The sequence below is a fragment of the Geotrypetes seraphini genome, chromosome 1, assembly GCF_902459505.1.
Source record: "Geotrypetes seraphini chromosome 1, aGeoSer1.1, whole genome shotgun sequence".
Classification (NCBI taxonomy): Eukaryota; Metazoa; Chordata; class Amphibia; order Gymnophiona; family Dermophiidae; genus Geotrypetes; species Geotrypetes seraphini.
Genome location: NC_047084.1, coordinates 288430381 through 288458159, shown reverse-complemented (window position 1 = coordinate 288458159; position 27779 = coordinate 288430381). Strand labels below are relative to the sequence as shown.

The window sequence follows — 27779 nt, the reverse complement described above, 5'->3', positions numbered from 1 at the left end:
TGTTTTTAACATGTGAGCAAAGAACACCGCAGACAAGCTGAAGTAGCAAAAAAAATGTGTAAATGTGCGTTTTTTTGCTACTTCAGCTTGTCTGCGGTGTTCTTTGCTCACATGTTTAAAGACAATAGACTGTTTTCAGTCCAATTCTTTATATGTGAGGTTGCAAACCATTGGACCCCTGAGGAAGGCGTGTTCGCCGACACACGGACCGTGTAGGGTCCGGTTGGATTTTTATCACAGTATTTTTTTATCATTGTACTTTTTAAATTGAATTTTCATGGTTTTATATGTCAGTGTTTAATAAATTATCTCCAGAACATCTGTATCCACAGTTTTTGTTTTTGTTTTCATCAGTGGATTTTTTTCACTGTGGTCTCCCCATTTTTCTTTGTTGTGAAGTATTTTTTCAATACTTGCACTAAATACCATGGTGCCTTCCCATATAATACCTGATGTATGATTGTCAGACTTTTATTTTCTATACAGAATGCGACAGGCAACCAGTGTAACTGTTTGAACATTGGTAAAATATGTTCAAGGCAAGTTAATTGGGCACTGGCCAATATTGTGGCTGGTGCCCAGTTAACTTACTGCATACCCCCCACACACACTTTTACAAAACCGCAGAAACAGTTTTTAGCACAGGCTGGCCTGCTGAATGCTCTGCTCCCAACACTCACAGAGTTCCTATGAGCGTCAGGAGCAGCGCAGGCCATTCAGCGTGGCTCCCTGTGCTAGAAACTGCTATTGCAGTTTCGTAGAAGAGGGGGTTAGTCAGTTAATGGACTAAAAATTGCCGCTAACTGACTATGCTTCCATACCGCCCAACTCCACCCCTGGACCACCCAGAACTAGCCATTTTCCCAGCCCAGATAGCTCTCTGCACAAGAGATTTAGGGCTCCTTTTACAAATAGTGCGTGGTAAACCGCCGGCCGCGCTAGCTGCTACCACCTCCTCTTGAGCAGGCGGTAGTTTTTCAGCCAGCGCGGGGGTTAGTGTGTGATTAAAAGTTGCGCGCGCTAAACCTGCTAGCATGGCTTTGTAAAAGGAGCCCTTAGTGCTCCTTTTGCTAAACAGCAGTAGAGGTGTCTACTACAGGCTGGTGCGGTGCTGGTGCGGTAAACCGCTGAGGTCGGTATTTGATATAATTTAGAATGTAAACCGCTGAGGTATGTAATATAGTGATGCGGTATAACAAATGATCATAAACACAAATGCTGGGATACTCATAGGAATTCTATGAACGTTGGAACATTTACCTTGCTGGCCCGCAGAAGAAACCTCTACCGCTGTTAAGTAAAACTCAGCGTTAAACTGCCAGGAGACTCTCTTGGCCATTTAAATTATTTTTATATTTACTGGATAGATAGACAGGCAGATATTTTGTATATACAGTATATTCTGAACAAGAAATTTGGGATTCCGTTGCTCTCTGCAGGAGAGAAATCTACTGTCAAGCAGTGGCGTACCTAGGGTATGTGGCACCCGGGGCCCATCATTTTTTGACACCCCCCCCTCCCCCCATGTAAAATTTTTTTTTTTTTTTTTTTTTTTTTGCAATAACCATGAAATGGAATAAATGGTCAGAATAGAAACAGGCAGTGAAAATTTTCTTTTATTGAACCTCATTTATGTAACCATTATTCCAAACATAACATAACATAAATTATGTCTAAATTGTCATGACATCAGAAGTACATATGGAGTAGTTGCAGGTGATGCTTGGGACAGTTCTGATTATGTTAGTTTGGTTTTATGTGTTTTTTGAATAGAAGGGTTTTTATTTCTTTTTTTAAGGTTTTGTAGTTTGTGGTCGAGGTCAATAGGTTGTAGAGTTGGGGGTCAAGTGTTGCAGCTCGAATGGCTAGGAGGTTGTCGAACAGTTTTTTTCTTTTGACGTTTTTGGTTGGAGGGTGTGTGAATGGTGCGTGAGTTCTCCTATGTCTGTTTGAAGTGGATTGAATTATTTAGCTGAAGAAATTAGTTACCCCCCCATTCCACACACATTAATTCTCTTCCATTTTTGTTCCCATTATAAAAAAACACTGATAAGTTCCCAGGAAAAAAATACATTAAAATAAGAAGTGAAAACAAAGGCCCCTACAGATGAGAACATAACATAAGAATAGCCTAACTGGGTCACACCAATGGTCCATCATGCCCAGTAGCCCATTCTCATGGTAGCCAATAGTGCTGCCCGATTCAGAGAAAAATATTTCATTCGATTCGATTCACCCTGTTGAATCGATTTTTCGATTAGATTCACTGTTAATGACACCGCTTTTTAAGTTTAAACAAAGTATAACAATAAATTTCACAACAACAATAAATTTCACAAAGTACTTAAAAAAAAAAAATCACATTTTTCCATTAAAGCAGTTCTGGAGACATTTGCTTGAACAGTCTTTTTTCCCAGTCCATAAGCAAGCAATATGAAAAAGATTTCCTTAATTATCTACTCAAACATTTTTGCTATTTACTTTCATTGTACCTAGACTATTATTCAGTAGAAAAAATTTAGTTTGTTCAATCAAGCAGAACATTCACTCATAGAAGTCCAATGTCCACACAGGATTTGATTGAACAAACCAAATTTTTTCTACTGAATAATAGTTTAGGTATACTGAATAGCAAAAATGTTAAAGCCACACAGAAAAGCAGTAAAAGTCAATAGGTTCTCCAAGTGGGAACAACCTGATGTCTCAGCACTTGAGGAAAAGACCACGTAATAATGTTTATAAGATAAATCATATAAATGATTATACTGAAGCAGGGTGTCCTCAGCGTGAGAGGTAAGCGAGAGGAGAGAATTCTCCAGCGCTTTACACAATAAGGCACAGGTTAATCACCCTCTGCCTGCAGTGCACACCATCATAGGACACCTCAGGTGTGCTCAAATTAATCAATGTGATAAATTAAACAGTAATAAACAATTGGTCAATCACAAGAGTGCAAGATCAAACAGGTTGTTCCCACTCAGAGAACCTATTGACTTTACTGCTTTTCTATGTGAGTAGATAATTAAGCAAATTTCTGATAGCCTACAGAACTGATTCTCACCTTCCATCCCCAGCCCCCAAGACTTACCAGCCCCCCCCCCCTGCCGATGTATTTACTTACTGCCTGAACTGGATATTAAATCGTGGGGAAGAGAGGAGAAATGCGGGGAAAGAGCCAGCCAAAACTAGTATTTGTTGCTGCTGAGTGCACCAATCCAGGGCAAGCAGACGCTTCCCCCATGTCTTAATAACAGACAATGGACTTTTCCTCCAGGAATTTGTCCAAATCTTTCTTAAAACCAGCTACACTATCTGCTTTTACCATAACTTCTGGCCACTTCATTTTTAAGTTTAGATCTTTCCTTCCAAACAGAGACCTTGCTAGATGTCAAATACAGCACAAGGTAACTTCACACGGACTTAACTGTGCAGGAAATGAATATCCTCATACACCCACCATATAGTGCAAAAATGTGCAAAGGTCTGTTTTTTTCTTTCGATCACTACATAGCCTAATGCCACACAAGCAGCGCTGTTACAAACATATTCTGAAGGTCAATGCTAAGGTTGACAAAGTTTCCTTCCTTGGACCAGAAGGAGATACTGACAAACCAATGGAAGAGATTCTAAAACAACTACCCAGAAATAACACCCAAAGACCCACTCAGTGTGTGAACCAGTTGAGTGGAGTGGACTAACTGGGGGTGGAAATGGGCCCAGAGTTTGCTCAGCAGAATTTCCCAGACTACCTCTTCCTCTCAACACACTGACATGCTACCACCACCACCAACACTAGGAACACCTCACCGAGTATGCCAGCAATGCTTATAAACTTTATAAAACACATTATTATATTTTCTTATAAAGCATATATTTTAACTGAACTCAGCCTTGCCATTCACAAAAATAGAAAAGTTCCCATTTCAAGCTGTCTCATGTACACTTTTCAAATCTAACATATTGTAATCACAAAACAGAAAATAAAATTATTTTTTCTACCTTTTGTTCTCTGATCAATATTCAAATCTTGTTGGTCCCAGGCTCTTGTTGTCTTGCTTGCCAGGGTCTCCTTTCTCCGTGCTAACCATCCGTCTGCCATCTCTGTTCTCCCCTTCCGTTTCCCTTCCCTCTCCCGGAGATCTGGCATCTTTCCTTTTTTTTGTCTCCATCCACAGATTCACCTTTTCTCAACTCCCCACCACCCCAGGATCCACCATCTCTCCCTTTCTGTTCCCAACTATCCTACTATCCAGTATCTCTATCCCCCCTCCACACCATCCCCTGTTTCCAAGTTCTCTCCCTTTCTGTTCCTTCCCTCCCTAAATCCCATTATGCACCATCTCTCTCCCACTCCTCTGTTTTTAGACCCATTATTTCTAACCCCCAAAGTCTGGCATATGCACGTATCTTTGAACCCCCCCTTCCCTCTCTCCCTCTGTGTACTTTTACACCAGGACCCCCCTCCCCCGAAGGTCTGTCCCCCCTCCGAAGGGCTACACCCCACCCCTGAAGACCTGCACCCCCCCGAAGGACTTTACCTCCCACCCGAAGGTCTGTCCCCCTCTGAAGGCCTAAACCCCACCCCTGAAGGCCTGCACCCTCCCCGAAGGATTGTACCCCCCACCCGAAGGTCTGTCCCCCCCTGAAGGCCTGCACCCATCCCGAAGGCCTGCACCCACCCCGAATGCCTGCACCCACCCCGAAGGCCTGCACCCACCCCGAAGGCTTGCACCCCCGAAGGCCTGTCCCCCCCCTTGAAGGCCTGACCCCCCCTTGAAGGCCTGCCTGCTTGTCCCCCCTTGAAGGCCTATCCCCCCTTAAAGGTCTGCCTGTCCCACCCCCTTGTAGGCCTGTCCCCCCTAAAAGGTCTGCCTGTCCCACCCCCTTGTAGGCCTGTCCCCCCCTTGAAGGCCTGACCCCCCCTTGAAGGCCTGCCTGCTTGTCCCCCCCTTGAAGGCCTGTCCCCCCCCTTGAAGGTTGGCACCCCCCCAAAGGCCTGCACCCCCTTGAAGGCCTGTCCCACCCCCTTGTAGGCCTGTCCCCCCCTTGAAGGCCTGCCTGCTTGTCCCCCCTTGAAGGCCTGTCCCCCCCCTTGAAGGCCTGCACCCCCCCTTGAAGGTTGGCACCCCCCCCAAAGGCCTGCACCCCCTTGAAGGCCTGTCCCACCCCCTTGTAGGCCTGTCCCCCCCTTGAAGGCCTGCCTGCCTGTCCCCCCCTTGAAGGCCTGTCCCCTCCCTTGAAGGCCTGCACCCCCTTGAAGGTCTGCACCCCCTCCGAAGGCCTGCACCCCCCCGAAGGCCTGTCCCCCCACTTGAAGGCCTGCCTGCCTGTCCCCCCCTTGAAGGCCTGCACCCCCTTGAAGGTCGGCCCCCCCCCCCCCGAAGACCTGCACCCCCCCTTGAAGGCCTGCCTGCCTGCCTGTCACCCCCCTCCCCCTTGAAAGTCTGCCTGCCCGCCCGCCCGCCCCACCCTGAAGGCCTGATGCCCCGACCCACCCCGAAGGACCATTCGCCCCCCTGGCCTCCCCGCACTACCTATGAAGCAGCCGCAGCAGGATCGCGACGTCAGCTATCTTTGCGCTGCTTAGGAGCTGCTTCCTGCGCCGCGGTCCCGCCCCCTCCTCTGACGTCAGAGGAGGGACGGGACCGCGGCGCAGGAAGCAGCGCCCAAGCAGCTGAGGGATTGCTGACGTCGCGATCCTGCTGCGGGCTGCTTCATAGGTGTGCTGGAAGGTCAGTGGGGCGAGCGGTCCTTCGGGCGTGGGGGGGGACTGAGCGGCAAGGCCGGGAACACCCCCTCAGGGCTGGTACCCGGGGCGGCCCGCCCCCCCCCGCCCCCCCCCTAGGTACGCCACTGCTGTCAAGATGTCTCAGAAAATCTTATATAAGAATTATCGCCTGTCACAACACAATGAGTATAGGTGAGATACTTTCCTCATGATACCCCCAGACCTTCACAGGGCTGCATCAACCTTTTTCTGTTTTTACTGATGATATATGGCCAGTGTCTCAGTTCTGGCTGATTTCCAATCACCTTCCTACTCAGAGGGGTCATAAATGGTTTCTGTTTTCCATTTTCATAGTTTAATGATGGTGAGACTTTTCTTTGCAGAAGTATGTTCCCTAACATTTTTTCTACATCGTTCCAACACAGAGAAGCAGGGAATGACAACAACCCCTGATCATATGACTCCATTCATTCCCTTATAAATTTTAAATTCTGCCATTACCTAAAAATGGTTCATAGCGTATTGCAATTACATATGAAATCTACCAAGAACATGACTCAAACAAAACAAGCACACATTCATCAAATCTCACAATAAAAACAATTTTCTGTAATCTTTCTTTCCTCTTATCAGCTTATTTCACTGACTGTAGCTTCTAGAATATGTTGATATTTAGTGAAATCTATTCTTCCTTCTATAGAGGGCAAATAGATGCAGCCTTTTCAGCTTGGCAGTGATCTCTAATTTTTTCCACTAGTAATAGGAGACTGAACTTTTAACTTGGAAAACTTCTTGCTGTTTCTGGAACCAGAGCTGACCCTTCTGCCTAGTAACATCAGTAGAAGTAGGCATTCCTATTGAGGGAAATTGGGGAGGCCTAATGCCTAACCCATGGGAATAGCCTGGTCTTTGGCCTTTGCTCCTTGGCCACTGCAACACTAACTGTAAATTGAGCTTGTGACTGGTTAACTCAGTCAGTGCACCTAGGAAAGAAGGAGTGAAGAACAAGAACATACCAGTTGCTGCACTGATTCCGGGGGGGGAGGGGAGTGGGGGGGGGGTGGATCTGGAACAAGGACCAGTTCACTAGCACTGCCTTCCAAACAGATAGAAGGGAGGAGCAGTGGAAACCTCTATCCAGGACAGGAACCCTAGTAATAAATCCCCTTATAGATAGGACAAACTACCAGAACTGTGTACCTGCAGACTCCAAGATCGTAACCTCAAGCTTAGATTACTGCAATCTTCTTCTAACTGGTCTCCCGTAGTGCCACCTCTCCCCCCCCCCCCCCCCCTACAATCTGTGCAAAACTCTGCTGCACAACTCATCTTCTACCAGCCTCAGTATACTCATGTCACCCGTCTCCTTAAATCACTTCACTGGCTCCTTATCTGCCTTCGCATACAGTTCATTCTGCTGCCCCTCAATATCTCTCATAAGAACATAAGCATGGCCTCTGCCGAGTCAGACCATGGGTCCATCATGCCCAGCAGTCCACTCCGCGGTGGCCCCCCCCCCCCCAGGTCCATGACCTGTAAGTGATCTAATACCTAAAACATTCTATTCCTTAATCCTTTAATATCCTGTATGGTAACCCTCTAACTATACCCTTCAATCCCCTTTTCCTTCAGGAAATCATCTAATCCCATTTTGAAACCCAAAATCGTACTCTGCCCTACCACCTCCTCTGGTAGCGCATTCCAGGTGTCCACCACCCTCTGAGTGAAGAAGAACTTCCTAGCATTTGTTTTGAACCTGTCTCCTTTCAATTTTTGCGAATGCCCTCTTGTTTTTGTTGCCCCCGCTAGTTTGAAGAATCTGTCCCTCTCTACCTTCTCCATATCCTTCATGATTTTATAAGTTTCTATCATATCCCCTCTAAATCTCCGCTTCTCTCTCCTTATGCACCTCCCAGATAACTCTATTCCTCAGATAAGCTGCTCTTAGCTGTACCCTTCTCCTCCACTGCCAATTCCAGACTTTGTTCCTTTCATCTAGCTGTCCCCTATGCCTGGAATAAATTATCCGAGTTTGTCTGCCAAGCCTCTTCCCTTGTTTAAAAACAGACTGAAAATCCACCTTTTTGATATAGCCTTCAATCCTTAACCCTACTCCTCTGCCCACCAACCCATGACACCCTGTTTATCTGTCTTGTCTGTTTAGATTGTAAGCTCTATCGAGCAGGGACTGTCTTCTTTGTGACTCTGTACAGCGCTACGTACTTCTAGTAGCACTATAGAAATAATTAGTAGCAGTAATAGATCCCTAATCCTTGAGAAACTATCTACCTTATAACACCCCTCTCTGGAAAAGGTTTTCCTGAGAAAGAGTACAACTGTACAGGACTTTCAGGAAAGAACCTATTCGAACCTATTCGAGGGCAGAGGATTCATTTGAGCTACCATTACCACTATTATTACTAAGAAGATTGTAAGTGTAGAGAATACCTTTATTTTACTTGAGACTATATATATATATATATATATATATATATATATATATATATCCTATATAATAAAACCCTAGCCGCGCATGCGCACTTACCTGCGTGCTTCCGTGATCTCTGATCTGTGATCAGTAGGTCCGTGGCAAGCAGGAGTGCGGATGCGGTGGCCAGACAACTCAGAGAAACAGCACAGCCGCCGACTCCCCCCTCCCGCCCTCACTTACTGCCCAAACCACCACTGCCAAAGCCTTCTCCTTCTGGCCAGCTCACCCGTCTTTAAATTAAGAGAAAAGCACTGCACCGTGCTAACGCTGGCCTCGCCGTCTTCTGTCCACTGTGGCCCGCCCTCTCTGACTACTTCCTGTTTCCGCTAGGGTTGGCCACTGTGGATAGAAGATGTCGAAGCCAGCGGTAGCGCGGTGCAGCGCTTTTCTATTAATTTCAACGCGGTGGCTAGGAAGGGGGCGGCGGAAAATGCCGATGCTGCACAAGGAAGGCCATGAAATACTGCTGCTTCACAGGCAAGTGTGTGTATGTGTAAGAAATGCTGATGCTGCACAGGGAAGTGTGTGTGTGGTGGGGAAATGCTGCTTCTGCACAGGGAAGGCCGGGAAATGCTGCTGCTGCACAGGGAAGTGAGGGGGGAGGGGAAATGCTGCTTCTGCATAGGGAAGGCCGGGAAATACTGCTGCTGCACAGGGTACTGTGTGTGTGTGGGGGCGGGACCGCGGGAAGGGAAGGGGGGTAAGGGAAATGCTACTGCTGCACAGGGAAGTGGTGTGGGGGGGAGGGAATTCTGCTGCTGTGGCTGCTGCACAGGGAAGTGGGGGGAAAGAAAGACAGACAGCTAGCATCCGTTAATGTAACGGGCTAAAATACTAGTATATATATATATATATATATATATATATACAAGCTATACTATGAACTTGTCTGTGCTTTTCCCCTTTATACCATTTAAAGTAAACCCCTTTTGGTTTGAATTGCACCTTCTGGCCTGAACTAATTTACTGAATTGAAGAAGTGTATAGAATATGTGGATTTTTAGTGCATTTCAGCCTCCCAAGTCGCTAGTCCTGATTCTGGCCCTGACCTCATTAAACAGTCCTAAAACTACTTTAAGTATCCCACCTAATACTCACCAGACACCCAAGGGTTAACCTTCCATATGCACACTATTTCCTGTGGTACTAGCTGCCACACAACGTCAAAGCATAACAGATCCACCACTATGCTTAATGGTTGCCAAGGTATGCTTCACCCCTTTTCTCTAAATATAACTTGGGGAGTTCTGGCTAAATACTTTGTTTCAAGATGTTGCAGCTGAGCAGATTTTCATTTGTATACTCTAGATCAGTGTCCTGCAAACTCTGTCGAGCCACGGCACACTAAACATAGTGACTGTGGCTTGAGGCATCCCAATGATGTCACGTGGCCCTTAGCCACCAGTGGGGGGATGCCGGCAGGAAAGATTTGTGGAGAGGAGAGGCGTAGGTGCCAGCTGATTGCCTACAGGAGGTGCCTCTCGCCACGAGAGGCATGTCCTGTAGGTAGTTAGCCAGTGCCGGCGCCTCTCTTCCTCCCCATCATCTTGCGGCACACCTGAAATCTCTGGGGGCACACAGTTTGCGATACACTGCTCTCGATTGTTGATTCTCAACACCTGATACATGTACCCCAATGAGTACATGAAACATCAGCAGGGAGTATACACAGAGACACCCCGTATTAGAGGCTTGGAGAGGCTAAACTTCCTCAGCCCCAACTGCAACATTCCCCTCTCTCCTGCTGCCTCCACCATTGTGTCCACCGCCTTTCTAGGTGCTGGTGACAGTGGTAAAAACAAAGGGACAACATGCAGAAACTTTTCCTTGCAGACAACCCTGCTAGATCTGCCATCCTGTCCCCTCTTATGTAAACTTCCTATGTTGGAGGGTTTCCCCCCAAATATGACACTGTCATATTAATTTTGGGTCCAAAAAACACACTAGGACTTATATTCGGGGATGTCTTATTTTTTATTGTGTACAACGATCATCTCTCACCCATCCCTTGGACAGCATCTTTCTATCCCTACCTCCCATCCCCCCTGGCAGCAGAATCCCAAAAGCAATTTCATTGTGTTCCTTGTTAGTTCTAATCTAGTTCTTGTATGCCACATCTTCCCTATAAAATAGAGCTTTAAATGGTTAACAAATAAACAAATTACAGATCATCCTTAAACAAAATGAATTTCAGATGCCATAACATTTCTGAAATAAAAAAGTCTTGAGATCTTTGTGGAACAGATAATATGAAGCCATTCCCCCCTTACAGCAGAACCCCGACGACCCCGCTAACTCATCCCGCTGCACAGCATCTTTCCATCTCTCCCTCCTATGCCCCCACATAGCAGAATCCCGCCAACCCTCCCACCGTGAGGCCGACATACCTCAGTTTCAAACAGCAGTGGTAGCAGCACTAAACAGGCTACTTCGCGGCCTTCCCTGCTAGAGCTTTCCCTCCGCCGCATCACTGATGATGTCATCAGTGATGCAGCTCCACAGGGAAGGCCCTGGAGGGGAAGGCTGTGAAGTAGCCTGTTCAGTGCTACCACCTCTGCTGTTTGGAACGGAGGTATGTCAGCATCGTGGTGGGAAGGTTGGCGGGATTCTGCTATGTGGGGGGATAGGAGGGAGAGATGGAAAGATGCTGTGCAGGGGGATGAGTTAGCGGAGTCGTCGGGGTTCACAAGATGAGAAGGAGGGATGGAAAGATGCTGCGCAAGGGGACGGGTGAGAGGGGAGGAAAGATGCTGCACACCTGGGGGGAGGGAGAGAAAGCACTACTGCTGGCAAATCATGGAGTGTCAGGGACATTCAGGTGGGGCTTTGGGGGTCGATCCAACTAGGGCTTATTTTTGGAGTATGTCTTATTTTCGGGGAAACATGGTAGTTGCTGCGTGCATAGGGAAATGATCCTATGTGCATTCCAGGTGCTTTTACTGCTGCACAGCAAGCCCAGTTTAAGAGCAACATGGTGAGAAGAAAGGAGGGAAGGGGAGCAGAGAGAGAAAGGAAATGTACTGGGGGTAAAGAGAAATAAAGAGGGAGACAGATTCATGCTGGATTGGGAGAGGGGAAGAAAGCGAGAAATAGATAATTCTGGATGGTGGGTGGAGGGAGAGTGAGAAACAGATGCTGCAGAGCGAGAGCAAAGAGACTCACTGCATTATGGTGAGGGGGGAAAGATATACACTAACTGGCAGAGGGGGAGATAAATTTATGCAGATGCTGCATGTAGGGAGGAGAGAGAAAGAGACAAATGCCACATGTTGGGAGAAAAAGAGAAAGAGACAGATATTGCATGGCGGGGAAAGAGAGAGAGAGAGAGAGATGAGCATGGTGGGGGGGGGGGGAGAGAAGAAACAATGTTGCATGGCAAGGAGTAGAGACAGACAGGCATGGCAGAGAAAGACAGCCGCTGCATGGCAGAAAGACAGAGAGGAAGACATATGCTGTGTGGCAGGAAGATAAAGAAAGAGAGGAGATGGCTGCTTGGCAGGGAGAGAGAGAGAGAGTCTGATGCTCAAAACTCTTGCACTAAAGGCAACAGCACACATGACAGCATAAAAACAGCACTGAAAACTATCCGCCCTCCCCCACACATACACACACAATACCCAAGCAAATAGAATGCAAATTTTATGCATGCTAGTAAAAGGGAGATGCTGAATGACAAGAAAGGGAGAGAGAGAGGGAGAAGAGTTAATGGTCAGAACTTTAGGTACTAGTTCAAGTTTGTTTGACTTAATGGATATTTGGGTTTTAGAAATTGAGAAGCACTGTTTTAGATGTTACTTTTATGAGAAGATTGTAAGAATGATTTACTTCTGATGGCCCTGTCTTCCAGATCATTGTTATGTAATGTCATACTGTAGACCTGTGAATATTCTGGGGTCAGTTCAGCAGATTGTTTGCAGTGACTTCTGTGTTTGCTTTGGCAGATCTACCAATCAGATTTTGGGCAGTTCTATCAGAGGTTTTTCTTGGTCTTTCAGATCTTGCCTTGACATTAGCAGATCCATTTTACTTCGTTTTCTTTGTAAAAAGGAGCCCTTAGTGGGGAAAAGAGGGAGAGAAGCAGTAATTGCACCTTTTCTGGATAATACAGTACCAACAAGGCAAATTGAACGGCCTTAATTTCAATAATAAATGTCATAAGAACATAAGAATAACCCCACTGGAGGCCAATCCAAGACACAAGCATCTGACAAAAACCCAAATAGTAGCAACATTCCATGCTACTGATCCAGCGTAAGCAGTGGCTTCACCTAAGCCTTTCTCAATAGCAGATTATGGACTTTTCCCCCAGAAACTTCTTCAAACCTTTTTTAAAGCCAACTATGTTAACCGCTCTTACCACATTCTCTGGCAATGCATTTCAGAGCTTAACTATTCTCTGAGTTAAAAAAATATTTCCTTGTATTGATTTTAAAAGTATTTCACTGCAACTTCATTAAGTGTCTCCTAGTCTTTGTAATTTTTGATGGAGTAAAAAATCAATCCACCTGTACCTGTTCTACACCACTCAGGATTTTGTAGACTTCAGTCATAACTCCCCTCAACTCTCATTTCCAAGCTGAAGAGCCCTAACCATTTTAGTCTTTTCTCATATGAAAGGAGTTCCATTCCCACCTTGGCCATTCGTCTTTGAACCTTTTCTAGTTCCGCTATATCTTTTTTGAGATAAGCAAGGTGACCTGAATTGAACATAGAAACATGATGGCAAATAAAGGCCAAATGTCCCATCCAGTCTTCCCATCTGCAGTAACCATTATCTCTTCCTCTCTCTAAGAGATCCCACATACCTATCCCAGGCTTTCTTGAATTCAGACAGTCTCTGTCTCCACCACCTCTTCTGGGAGACTGTTCCACACATCTACCACCCTTTCTGTAAAAAAGGAATTTTCTTAGATTACTCTTGAGCCTATCACCTCTTAACTTCATCCTATGCCCTCTCATTCCAGAGCTTCCTTTCAAATGAAAGAGACTCGACTCGTGCGCATTTATATCACTTAGGTATTTAAATGTCTCTATCATATCTCCCCTCTCCAGCCTTCCCTCCAAAATATACAAATTGAGATCTTTAAGTCTGTCCCCATATACTTTATGACAAAGACCACACACCATTTTAGTAGCTTTCCTCTGGACCGACTCCATCTTTTTATATCTTTTTGAAGGTGCGGCCTCCAGAATTGTAAACAATATTCTAAATGAGGTCACATCAAAGCCTTATACAGGGGCATCAATACCTCCTTTTTCCTACTGGCCATACCTCTCCTTATGTACCCTAGCATCCTTCTAGCTTTCACTATGAAATGATATACTGTAGAGCAGGGGTGCCCAAAAGGTCGAACTCGATCGACCAGTCGATCCCAAAGGCAACGCGAGTCGATCGCGGAGCCCATCCCGGGCTCCGCGATCGACTCGTGTTGCCTTTGCATTCTCTCTGTTTCCCGACGCCACAACAGGCCAGCAGCGACTACAGAAGTGCCAGGCAAGCCAGCCTCCCCCCCCCCCCCCCCCCGATTTGCGGCGTCGAGAAACAGGGAGAACTTGGCGGCAACATTGGCGGTGGTTTGTGAGCCTGTTCACAGACGTCCATGGTGGCTTGGGAGCCTGTTTCTGGACCACAGCCCTGGTGGTGGCTTGGGGAGAAAAAAAGGGGAGACAGAAAAACAGCAGAGAGAAAGAAAGTAAGAAAGGGGGGCAGGGAGACAGAAAGGAAAATGAAAGAAAGGAAGATGAAAGAAAGGAAAATGAAAGAAAGAAAGGTGAGCATGGAGACAAAGAAAGAAAGGGGGCAGGGAGACAGACAGGAAGAAAGGGGAGGGGCAGGGAGAGAGGAAGAAAAAGTTAGACTCATGGAAGGATAGAGATGTTGGTTGGGGAATGGAATGAGGTCTAGAGGAGACAAAGCATGCAGGAGGCAGAAAGGAGGGAAGAAATATTGCATGCCCAGTCAGAAGAAGAAAGTGCAACCAGAGACTCATGAAATCACCAGACAACAAAGGTAGGAAAAATGATTTTATTTTCAATTTAGTGATCAAAATGTGTCCATTTTGAGAATTTATATCTGCTGTCTATATTTTGCACTATGGCCCCCTTTTACTAAACCGCAGTAGTGGATTTTAGTGCAGAGAGCCTATGAGCGTCAAGAGCAGCGCAGCTCCCTGCGCTAAAAACTGCTATCGCGGTTTAGTAAAAAGGGAGGGGGTATATTTGTCTATTTTTGTATAGTTGTTACTGAGGTGACATTGCATATTTTAAAGTCATCTGCCTTGACCTCTTTGAAAAAACCCCCAAATATAAATGATAATTAACGTTTTCTGTGCGTACAGTGTGCTTTATGTTTTTTTTAATTTTATTGTTGATAGATCATTTTGACTTGGTCATTTTAAAAGTAGCTTGCAAGCCAAAATAGTGTGGGCACCCCTAATGTAGAGGCATTACGATAACAGTCTTAGTCTTGCTTATCATCCCTTTTCTAATAATTCATAGCATCTTGTTTGCTTATCTGACTGCAGTTGCACACTGGACGGAAGGTTTCAGCGCATTGTTTAGAATGATACCCAGAACTTTTTCTTGGGTGCTGACCCCCCAAGGTAGACCTTAGCATCTGGTAACTTTGATTTGGGTTATTCTTCCTAATGTGATTCACTTTGCATTTGTCCACATTAAATTTCATCTGCCATTTGGATGTCCAGTCTTTCAATTTCCTAAGGTATGTCACATTTCGTGATGAGATTTTATTCCTTAGATATTAAATTCTCTCTCCAGGTAGTCACCTAAGACTGATGATTTATTGAGTGATGCTTAGATGGTGACTCCGGCCGTGAAGAATTAAAGCTGGTGCAGTCCATTAGTCAGACATTTCTAAGGAAACTTAGCCAGCCAATAGACTGCAGGGATAAACAGGACTGATGGTTTATGAGCAAGTTGCTAAGGCACTCTGGGCTGGATTTTCTAAAGTCACCATACATTTAACAATGCACGTATTTTATAATCTCCTCCAAATATCAAAATGGCTCACTGTGGTCTTTTCCATGCTTTCTAGCAGCTTCCAATTGCCCTATCCAATGTAGTACAACAAAGTCATTAATATTAACACTGTAGTATAATGAGATCATTAATATTAAAATGAGCTCTCTAGGCGATTCTCCAAAAGGAACACCCCTCTATTTACCTGGAATCAGAGCTTATATTTACCTGTAGAGTCTGAGCTGTCGTAACAGTGATTGGCTCAGGCACTGAGATGAAAACAAAGCAGCTCAGACCCACCATCACAAATGGCCCCAATTCCTCATAAATGGAGCCTCCCAAAAAGCCTGGTGGTCTAGTGCCCTCCCCCCACCATTGCCACCTCCCACCAATGCTTCTGCCATTGCTGCCTGCCGCCCCCTGCCAATGTCCCCAACCCCATGCAGAAGATCAGCAAGAGGGATGCCCACTCCCTCCTGCCCCAGGGTCAGACACCCCACTGACAGCAAGCTCCCCCCTCAACAATCCCCCACCACACCAAGCCTGGTGGTCTAGTGGGTTATCCCCTCTCCAACACCCCCCCAGTACTTTTTTAGAAGACCAGCAGGAGGAATGCTCACTCACTCCTGCCGGCAGGCCTGCCTCTTCAAAATGGCAGACTTTCCCCTTTGGAGGTGCCCAGTTATAGAAGTGTTCCTATTATGGCTGATTTTAGTTTTCAGTAAAATTGCTCTGGGAAGGGTGAAACCGTCTTGGTGGAAGAAGGAGTAGGGACTGGGCTATGGACTTAATAGTTAACTGAGGGGAGACATGACTGAAGGTTCATCTAGGGCAGCTAGCATTGCTCCACTAGCCCCTTTCTCACTATGTCCTCCACTGGGATCTGCATTCAACCATTAATTTAAAAAAATACAGGCAACAATGAAAAAGAGGAGTACAGAAATAAAGTAAGCAGGGAGAATAACAGTATGACAGAAAATATGAATGAAAAATGAGAAAAAAAATGTAAAGAATGGAATCAGAAGAAGGAAATTAAGCTAAGAGGAAAAAAAAACCTGGGAAAGGGTAAAGCAAAAAAAAAAAAGATTAAATGGAAATGTGAGAAAATTAAGAAAGGCAGAAAGAAAACAGAAGTATGATGGGGGAGGGGGGAAAGCACAGGAAAGAGCAGGCATCCAAAACTGATTAAAATGGTTGTGAAGGATTGTTTTGACCATCAGATCATAGTGTTTCACTCCCTCAGGATTGCTAGCCCTGCCTCCTCTCACATCTGCATCTGGGATTGCAATCTGAAACACCGTCTGGGCTGGGAGCGCCTTGGGAGCTGAAGGAAGCCGTAAAGAAACCTTCTGACTTCGAAAACAGGAATAGGCAAAACTCTGTGAATCGTCTGAGACTCAGAGTCCGACCCGAGCTTAGGGGGTAGTTCTCTAGTGAGGCAGAGTCAAACAAAATTGTGCCGAGGCATCTTTGCAAACTTCTTTTACTGGAGTGGATGTGCTGTGCTGTACACAGGCGCTGGACTTGTTTGAAATGATTGTTTGGCAGCTGGATTGAGACAAGGCTTGTTCAAGGTTATTCCAAATATTCTGAGAAACTTCCAAGGTAATGTACTGAAAATAAGACAGCTTTTTTTTTTTTTTTTACTTGTATGGATTTCTTAGATAGACATGTTTGAGGCATACTTTAGCTACCATAGAAGATGAAACGCTGCAAAAACTATTAAAATATAAAATATAGCCAGAGAATAAAAATAATATTAAAGACTTAAGCTGCCTTTCATTTGGAAGTAGTCTTATTTAAAGAACTAAAAAAAGTTCAAGAGCAATCCCAGTCAAATGGATATAAAAGCTATCCTTTAGGACTCTAGCAAATCCTACGTGACACAGAGGTGGGAAAGATGTTGCTGGTTGCCACTGTTGATGTGTTTTCCAAAAATAGAATCACTTTTTCCGGTAATCAGTCAACCGGGGAGGGACCATGATGTTGAGCTGATAAAAGATGATATTTGTTATTAATTGGGTTTTTATTTTTAACAACTCTTCTGTTGGGACTAAGGCCGTAGAAAATAATAATTTGCTAGATGAAACCAAGCTGATTGTTGTTTTGTGAATGACTTTAACCTGAAACTGTATTTCCTTAGCATTTTTTTTAGTACATACATACTGTACAAAATAGATCCCTTTCCTACATAGGCCCCTTAGACTGTAATCTTTCTGGAGCAGGGAGCTGCCTACTCTATTTGAAACGCGCCGTAGTTCTTGAATGTGAGTCTGGAAAGATGAATAACCAACTCTGGATTCCAAATCCAAGATCCCTTCCCCACCTTGAAAATAGTAACATAGTAACATAGTAGATGACAGCAGATAAAGACCCGAATGGTCTATCCAGTCTGCCCAACCTGATTCAATTTAAATTTTTTATTTTTTATTTTCTTAGCTATTTCTGGGCAAGAATCCAAAGCTCTACCCGGTACTGTGCTTGGATTCCTACTGCCGAAATCTCCATTAAAACTTACTCCAGCCCATCTACACCCTCCCAGCCACTGAAGCCCTCCCCAGCCCATCCCCCACCAAACGGCCATGCACAGACACAGACCGTGCAAGTCTGCCCAGTACTGGCCTTAGTTCCATAAGCACAGGGATTTGTACAAGTCTTGTAGGTCTTCCAACAGTGTTTGGAGATCATACGTGACTACAGTACATCTCTCAGAAATTTTGGTACATCACCTAATTGAAGAGCTTAAAACTTAAAATCCAAGTTTAATGGAAAAAGTAGCTGAAGGAATCTGACTGACTGAGATATAGGGCTCCTTTTACGAAGGTGCGCTAGCGGTTTTAGCACACGCACCGGATTAGCGTGCGCGCTAGCTGAAAATCTACTGCCTGCTCAAAAGGAGGCGGTAGCGGCTAGCACGTGTGACAATTTAGCGCGCGCTATTCCACGCTTTAAGGCCCTAACGCGCCTTCGTAAAAGGAGCCCATAGCTTACTAATAATGTGAATGGCAAAAAATGGTTTCCCTGCAATGGATTCAGTGTTGAGGGGGAATGTGGGCTCCTGTACTTTGCAGCCACTAGTACAAGACTGAACAACTGTAGCTTGGGTGACTCATGATTAAAAAGTCACTGTTTGGCACCTAATTGGATTGCTGATGCCAGTCTGGTTCACAGTCAAGGCAAAGGTCAATTTAGGAATCACAGATGCTAAACCAGATCATTTCCTGACTGGAGATTATATCCACTTCTAAAGTGAAGGCACATGTCCATTTCCAGGCCAGGGGAAGAAAGATTTTTCAGTTTTCTCTTTCTGTTGCTCTCTCTCAGATTTTATTGTTTGCAGTCACCTTAGGAGAGACATAATTTTTCAGGGCGCAGATATGGATCTATCACAGTCTAAAACAAATGGGCAACCATTTTTTAAAGCAATTAACCTGTCAGCTCAACAGGGCAGGATTAATTCGTCGAGGGCCCCTAGGCACACAAGTACACTGGGCCCCCTGCCCTGCCCCACCCCTCCATGCGCCCAGGCGGAAACAGGAAGCTGCATCAGAGGGCAGCTTTGGGCAAGCAGCACCGTTTGCACAATTACAGTTCCTGTTGCCTTTCTTACCCGCGTTGCTTGCTTGTCTTACTTTCCGTCAATGGGGGGGGCTGTGTTGCCAATCGGGGTGGGGCCCGCATTGCCGATCGGGGGGGGGTTACATTGCCAATTGATGCTGGAGGGGCCCATCGCCGTTTGGAAAAAACAATGTTGATGCCCTCCTTCATCGGGCCCCCATGACCATTTCGGGCCCTAGGCAAGTGCCTACTTGGCCTATTGGTTAATCCTGCCCTGCAGCTCAATGTGCTCCACAAAATGGGGTAGTTTTACAAAGAATATTTCACATATAAAGCATGTTTTACATACAGAAATTGGCTGGTATATTGTGTTGATGTTTATGTATGCAAAAATTAGGTAACACCTCAAAATTGTGTCTACCTATATGTAATCTGCTCATAGGCATCTTCAGAACTGTAATTTAGTTGGAGCTGGATGAAGTTGTGGTAAAAAAACACAGTTTATAAAATACGTTTAAATCTTCTTCCGGGCAAGTTCAAATTTCTGCAGGAGAATATGTGGACTCCTTAAAGGCATTGTATGATTCTGTTTTATAAAACAGGCATAAAATGGGGGCCTTTTTTGATATCTCACATAGTTTATTTATTATGAAATTATTTTCCACACAAATGTTTACAACTGCTTGAAATGTAAGTATTCTTGAGGCCATAATGTTGTCATGGAAGAAAACTGTATACAGTGTCAGTATAAGCCTATGAGATGCTCTAGCAAAACTTCAGCCTTGCATCCTCATCAACTAACTTTCAGTCTCTCAGGCTCCTCCATGCCTAAGACTGAAAATTAAACTCAAAAGTCATCATGATTTTAACACTACCCCTCTGAGAGCAATCTGTGCAAAAGCATAATTGGACATCACAAGGCCAATATTTAACCATGCAGTGTCTATTTTGAAATGTCTCACATAGAGGTCTCAAATTCAGCACCGATAACATTGACCCTGGAATGTCCAAATTAGACATTTCAAGGGCAATTTTATAAGGTGATGCCTTGTTAAACTGCTATTTAAGGCAGCTATGTAACTTGAGGGTACACATAACTTCCTCTACACAAAGTTGCATATAACTGTAATCGATTCTGGAAGATATCAAACTGGATATGTCACTCGAAGCCCAAATAATGAAGTTATGAGTGTCTTATTTTGGTCATACCATCTGAAGAGAGAGATCACTGGAGAAGGACATTATGTTTGCGAAGATCGAAGGAACCAGACAAAGAGGACGACCTGCAATCAGATGAATGGACTTGATGAAAACAACCATGAGGATCATGCTGGAGGACCTTTCCGGACTAGCACAAAACTGATTTCTTTTTAGATCCGCAATTCATCAAGTTGCTAAGACTCGAATACGAGTCAGTGGCACCTAACAACAACAGAATATGGGCAGAGTCACTTTATAAAACAGGCACAATCACATGCATTCAAACCTGCTCTGGAGCAGGCATTACATCTGCACTTTTAATCAAAGTGCTATTTTTGCAGGATTTGTGCTAATAATTTATAGACACATTGGGGTCCTTTTACTAAACTGCAGCAAAAAGTAACCTTAGTGCTCCCCTTACATGGGTCTTTTCCATGTGTTAAGATCACTTTTCCCAGAGTTCAAAATGGCCAATTTTCCCATTTTCCAAAATAATGACCATGCGCTAATTTTTCCATTGGCGTGTGGCCATTGAAAAGGTAGTGCATGAGCCTCTACCGCCTCCTAGTTTGTAGTCAGTAAGGGCCTTATTCTAGAAACAGTGCCTGCTGTGATAGGCACCTAAAAAATGGGTACCTACTGTGTGTCAATCACTGATAGGCGCCATATCCAGAATCGTGCCTATTTTTAGTACTTTCACCTTAAATGTAGGCCAGCATTTACAGACCTACATTTAAGGTGTCTGATTCATGCCAACGGAAGCACCTAAGCATGCCTACAGATGTCTAAGGCCACCTATGACATAAGCCACGCCTACACTGGCCTTAGACATCCATAAGTGTTCCTAGATGCCTCCGTATGCACACAAATAACACCTACATTGCAGGCATCATTTGCCGCATTGATTTAAAAAAAAAAAAAAAACCAACATGCATTCTGATTGGTCCGTTAGAACACCTACCGCTGCCTACAATCGAGCCACTGTTTTTAGAATTAAGCCTAAGGGGCTGATTCTGTATAGGATGTCGGTCTCAGTGGCTGCCTAAGAAGCGACTGAGAATCATGTACTGGCAACCTAAACAGAATACTATCTGCCCTAATGGACAGATGTCTAACCCCCCGATTCTCTAACTGGCACCCGTGTCACAGAAGCCAGTTAGAGAATCACACCTTAGCCTATTGCAAAGATAGGTGGCTCAGCTGCCTATCTTTACTGAAGGATGCCTTGCCATCATAGCAAGGGAATTCCCTATCAGCTGAGCCAGCAGAACTTCCCGAAGCCATACTTCAGAGATTCCTGCCATCTCAGATGATCGGGGGAGGGGGGAGGGGGGAATACCTCTGCAACAATCAGCAAACCTGGCTACAGCAGAGGACCCCTGGCATGTACCTCTGAAATCAGCAGGAGGGATGTTACTCCCTCCTGCCGCTGACCCTTCTCAACCCCCATATTCCCCCCAATTGTAGACCGGCAGGAGGGATGCTCACTCCCTCCTGCCGCCGACCCTCCCAAACTCCTGACACCCCCCAATTGTAGCCTGGCAGGAGTGATGCCCACTTCCTCCTGCCACTAACCCTCCTGAACACCCAACACCCTCCCCCAACTGTAGCCCAGCAGGAGGGATGCCAACTCCTCCCTGCCACTGACTCCCAACCCCTCAACCCTCCAAAATGAAAACTGTGAGGAGGGATGCCCACTCCCTCCTGCTGACACCCTCCATGAACCCTGATCCCCCCCCAACTACCAACACCCCTGAACCTCAACCCCTCTGACACCCCTTGAACCTCAATACACCATGACACCCGTAAGCCTACCCCAATACCCCTCCCCCATACCTTTTTGAAGAAGGTCCATCTGGAGGTTTGCCTACTCCCTCTGGCTAGCAGACCTGCTTCTTCAAAATGCCGGGCATTCTCAGTGTATCCCAGGGAGGGGCCTTAGGCACCTGGACTAATCAGGGCCATAGGCCTCCTTCCTAGTGCACTAGACAAAGCATCCAAAAAGACAACACAAGGATATCTTGTGTATCAAAAAGGATATCTTGTGTATTCAAAAAGATACACAAGGAGCATTGGGGAGAAATACAATATTTTGATAGAAAAGGGGAAAAAAGTAAATTGCAAAAGGAAAAAGGGAATAGATTTAAGATAAACTAATCTGTGTCTAGGCCTTAGTTAAAATAATCCAAACCATATCTAAAATCAGAAGAATAGAAAATATGCCTCTTAAGTCCTTATAATTCACCTAATGCCAATGTGGACACGGTTAATGCTGGAAATGGTGTTAGGCGGCCTAAAGTAGCTATGGATGCGTGATTCGCGAGAAAGATAAGTGCCGGAAATGTAATCCTGGAAAACCTTGGTCTACATTTCTAGTGTCTATCTTTGCCGGAGGCACAATTTTCTATATGGCTTTTTAAGCGGCTTCTGATATCGTCACCATATAGAAAATTCAGGCCTCTATCTCTACCACCTCCAAGCATTCACCACCCTTTCTGTGAAAAAGTATTTTCTGAGGTTACTTCTGAATCTATCCCCTTTCACCTTTAGGGAGTCTTTAGTACAGAAGGTGTGTGAAAATGAACCCCAAAAAAGAAGTTCAAAATGTTAAGCACACTCTACACAAATTCTTGCATCCTAGGACCATATTGTAAAAAAGGTGTGAAGGCCAATTCTATAAAGTAACATCTAACACTGGGCACCAAATACGCTGTGGTAAAAACTCTGATGCTCGTAGAATTCCTAGGAGCATCAGAGCTTTTACCGCAGTAACTCACAATAAATTTAAAAAACAGCTTGTTAAAAGGGAGGGCTTAACCAGTTAGGGCTAAATATTGACTTAAGTTGTTAGCAGTTAAAGATAGGACTGCAATGTATGCAGTCAGACTTAAACAATAAATTTATCCGGTCTGGTGCTGAATATCCACACCTAACTGGATAAGTTGTGCGACATAGCTGGCTTAGCAGTAGGTGCCAACCACAAATATTCAGCAGTGAGGAGGAGGGAGCCGGCCAGACGATAACACCGGGGGCGGCAATGAAAATGCCGCATTGCATCGCGGGCCGCATAAAATGGCCAGGTGGGAGCCGGCCAGAAAGTAAGACACCTGCCGGAGGGAGGAACCTAGTTGAGGCACAGCATGGAGGGAGGGAAACAACAAAGGTAGGGGGAATGATTTTATTTTCAATTTAGTGATTGAATTGTGTCAATTTTGAGAAATTACATCTGCTGTCTATATTTTGGAATATTCAGGAAGAAATACCTGTCTTTCTTTTTCTCTGAGGGTTGTACTGTATGCAGAGTCTTGAATCTTAGGGTTTAATTTGTATATATTAGTACTTTTAGTTTTTTGGTCCCGTATTTGCATAGGGGTTATCTGTGTTCTGGTAGGAATGAATGTTGAGAAGCAGACAGTGTGCTTTGTGTAGTTTAATTTTGTGGTTAACCATTATGTGTTGTTAATAAGCTTATATTGTGTGTGTCTATATGAAAAATGAATGGCAAAAATGGTGTTACAATTAGTACTATTATGGGGGCGGGGTCTGGAGTGGAGATTGGGCAGGGTCTGGCCCGCAACTTAGCCTGTGTTTTAGATTTCGGCCCCTTAATGTGACTGAGTTTGACACCCCTGCTCTAGAGTAAAGCCAATGTTATCAATGTTAGATTTTCAAATAGTGATCCAATGTCTCGTTATTACCAAACTAGATTTTTGTAATGCTGTGTTCCTGGGTATCACAAAATCAAGGATGCAAAATACAGCAGCAAGGATGATCACAGGGGTGTCTCATTATGAGCACATTTCTGCAGTACTGAAACAACTACATTGGTTGCCCACTGAATACCGTACTGAGTATAAAATCTTGACAATTATACCTCACGTACGCTACGGGGAGGCACCACTGTATTTGATTCAGACCTTGAAGAAATATGTGCCAAATCGCAAATTGCATTCACAAACGGCAATGAGACTGTCCCTTGAATGTGTTCAAGATGTGCATTATAAAAAGACCTGGATGTCAGCAATCTCGGTAGCTGGCCCAAGATTCTGGAACGCAATGAATGGATCGTTAAGATTATGCTCTGATCGTAGATCATTTGGTAAAAATCTGTTGAAAACTCACCTATTTGTAAAAGCCTTCTATAAATAAGGAGATGTTGGTAGTTCTCTCACAAAGACCAATTTAAAATGAAGGTTTGATGTATCATTTTAAGATTATTTTTTTATATGTTGAATTCTGTGTTTCTGATATGTTCATTTTATGTATGTTTATTTGTGATCCGCCTAGTTGATAGGTGGAATAGAAACATTTTAAATAAATAAATAAATGAGGGGGTGATGAAAAGTTCTCAGCCCATCCAAGAAGAGAATGACATGGATATGGTTCAATCAACGATCTCATCGCAATCTCTATATCAGTGTTTTTCAACCTTTTTACACCTATGGACCGGCAGAAATATAAGAATTATTCTGTGGACCGGCATCGGTCCCTGGACCGGCGGTTGAAGAACACTGGGCTAAGTTGTAGGCCAGACCCCGCCCATCTCTACCCAATCTCCACCCCAGACACTGCCCCCATAATAGTACTAATTGCACCTTGCACGTCCCGTGCCTCATCTGGAAGCCTTCCCTCTGACGTTGCAATGTCAGAGAGAAGGCTTCCGGTTCAGGCACAGGATGCCCATAGGAGCCACTGCTTGTGGCTTTGTGCACTGAATCAGTTAGGAAGAGGGAGCTGGCTCGAAGATAACGCTGCATCGATCGCACCATGGACCGGCGGTTGAAGAACACTGTTTTGGGCCTGATGCACGTGCTGGCCCTGTGGACCGGCAGGAAGTTTCTGTGGACCGGCACTGGTCCATGGACCGGTGGTTGAAGAACACTGCTCTATATCACAGTTTGTAACAATAAATTAATAAATACTAGCTGATGACCCGGCGTTGCACGGGTATTTAATTATAGCAATAACACTGTAAATGGATTCAAATAAAGATACTTTATAGTGGTGAATGAAATTATTGTTTTACAGCTTAATAAAAAGTACAATATTCAAATTATAATGTTAAATATTTGACAAAATGAATACAATACAACTAACGCAAAACGTGATTATAAACAACATTTTTAGTTTCACCTCCAGGAGCAAGAACATATAAATTGTTGGGTGAACCCACCCTTGAGCAAGCAACATAGAGTTGTGGGCCGAGAGACCCCCAGAACATATCACCCCAGGTAGTGAGGGATCTGCATACCAAGTTTCGTTCAAATCGGTCAAGCCGTTTTTGAATTACTGTGAGAATGGCAGCTTTTTACATTTTTTCCATTGACATGAATGGGTGAAATCTGATTTTCTGTTTGTAGCTCCGCCTACGTGTGCAGGTGGGCCGTGAGACCCCCAGAACATATCATCCCAGGTAGTGAGGGATCTGCATACCAAGTTTCGTTCAAATCGGTCAAGCCGTTTTTGCGTGATCGCGGCACATACATACATACATCCGATTTTATATATATAGATTAAATATTTGTAAAGTGCTCAGACCCTGTAACCAACTGTTTAGTGATAACACCAAACTGTGGCTATTGTTGGGACCATCATTGCCTTTACAGTCCCAATACCACCCGCTCAATACTATAATCGATAAATAATATAAAATTACTTATCTCGGGTGGCTGATGGAATGTGTTGTCAATAGCTACAGATGAAAGTAAAGTGCTAGTGCTTAAACGTGCTGTAGTTAAAAACTGATAGCCATATCAAAGTCCCTGTCAAAACATAAAATTTTGTTTCTGCAAATTGGCACTTAAACTAAGAAATTTGGAAGCTGGTCTGAGAACTTTTCAGTACCCCTTTGTAAACTGAAGGGCTTTAGTCAGTGTAGAGCTGAATTACCACATATTTATTACATTTTCTATAGCATTCTCCTAAGGGAGCTCAGAACAGAATTAGGCAGATACTTGAGCACTTTTCCCTGTCTGTCCCAATGTGCTCACAATCTATCTAATATCTATCCAATATACCTGGGGCAATGGGGGGATTAAGGCCCAGATTCACTAAAGGCAGCAATTTAATCGCTGTTGACCGATTACTGGCCGATTTTGAAACAGCGATTGATTCACTACCTTGTTTGCACGCAAATCATTTGCATGCAAACAAGTGAGCGATTGAGTCAGGGCGATTGAGTCGGGGCAGCCCTGACAGTAGTGGCAGGAGAAGCAGCCTTCTGTCACTGCTGTCAGTGGCTTTTATCAATGTTTTTTTCATTAAAGAAACCAAAAAAACGGGCCAGATATTTTGTATTTATTACATATACAAAATATCTGGCCAGTTTAAAAAGAAAAAAAGCCCCCCTACACACACATGATCCCCCCAACAAACATGCCCCCCCATAGAAAAAGGCAGGAGGGATGCACACTCCCTCTTGCCATCGGCCGGCTCCCCAACAAAAAAAACCCCCCAAAAACGGCAGAAAGGATGCCGACTCCCTCCTGCCGGCAAATACCTCCTCCCACCCCTGAAAAAAACCAGCATGAGGGATGCCCACTCCCTCCTGCCACCGACCCCAGACCCCTGCTCCCCGACTCCCCTCACCCTCCCCGTACCTCAAAATGTTGGCAGCAGGAGGGGTACTCAGTCCCTCCTTGTCCGTAGGCCTCTTGGACACCACTGGGCCTTAGGCCCTGCCCCGGTGCATCATGTGATACATACGGAGGGGCCTAAGGCCCTGATTGGCTCAGGCACCTCGGGCTCCTCCCTTGGGAGGGGGTCTGAGGAGCCGAACCAATCAGGGACTTCCTTAGGGAGTAGCCTAAGGAAATCGCTGATTGGCCAAAGCAATGGTTTAGTGCAGTGGTTCCCAACCCTATCCTGGAGGACCACCAGGCCAATCGGGTTTTCAGGCTAGCCCTAATGAATATGCATGGATCAGATTTGCATGCCTGTCACTTCATTATATGCAAATATCTCTCATGCATATTCATTAGGGCTAGCCTGAAAACCTGATTGGTCTGGTGGTCCTCCAGGACAGGGTTGGGAACTACTGGTTTAGTGAATCTAGCCCTAAGTGACTTGCCCAGAGTCACAAGGAGCAGTGTGAATTTGAACCCACAACCCCAGGGGACCAAGGCTATAGCTTTAACCACTGCACCACACACTAGAGAGTTGCGCGGGGACAGAAATCAAACCCGTCCCCACCCATCCCCGGTAGAATCAAACCTGGCCCCGTCCGTCCCAGCTAGGAATCAAACCTGTCCCCGCCCATCCCCTCTGGAATCAAATCCATCCCCGCCCATCCCTATAAACTTCAGAAGTAGTTATTTCATTTAATTATGCTACTAAATTAAAGGCTCCGTTTTTTGCCTTTGTTGTCTGGAGACTTATTTTTCCATCAAGTTGGTCCCAGTTTCTTTTTTCCGCTTTCCCATCTTCTGTAAATTCTTCTGTTGCTGTCTATTGCCTCCAACCTCTCAGGATCCCCTAGACCACAAGGGGGGTCCCCATGGGATACCTGTGACCTGAGGGGAGAACCCATGGGATCCCATGGGTCCTATGGGATTCCCATCATCCCCATTCCCATGCAGCTCTCTACCACACTCTCCACATTAACTAAAATTGCAGGAACATTAACAGTGTATAGAGGCTCACTTATGATTCTGTCAGTATTTTGCAGAAGCATAAAATATCAGAGAAAGGCACTTGACTGAGAATGCATGTCCTGAATACTTTTGTCTGACATTTATTTGACAGTGAGTACACTAGAGAATGACACGAGGACAAATTTGTCCCCGTTCCTGCAGGAACTCAATTTTCCCATCCTGTCCCTATCCC

General features: G+C 44.9%; 1 protein-coding gene across 2 annotated transcripts in view; it reads left to right on the top strand.

Annotated features, from left to right (window-relative positions):
- Positions 1-8551: 8551 nt before the first annotated feature.
- HSPA12B (heat shock protein family A (Hsp70) member 12B) overlaps positions 8552-27779 on the top strand; it is a 178322-nt gene continuing 159094 nt past the window's right edge. Inside the window, exon 1 of one of the 2 annotated variants that reach the window (XM_033953251.1) lies at positions 8552-8696. In XM_033953251.1, the coding sequence (XP_033809142.1) occupies positions 8572-8696 (125 nt within the window). In that variant the 5' untranslated portion in view covers positions 8552-8571. Of the gene's footprint in view, positions 8697-16463; positions 16803-27779 lie in introns of those variants that run through there. The other variant, XM_033953254.1, reaches the window with a different exon arrangement.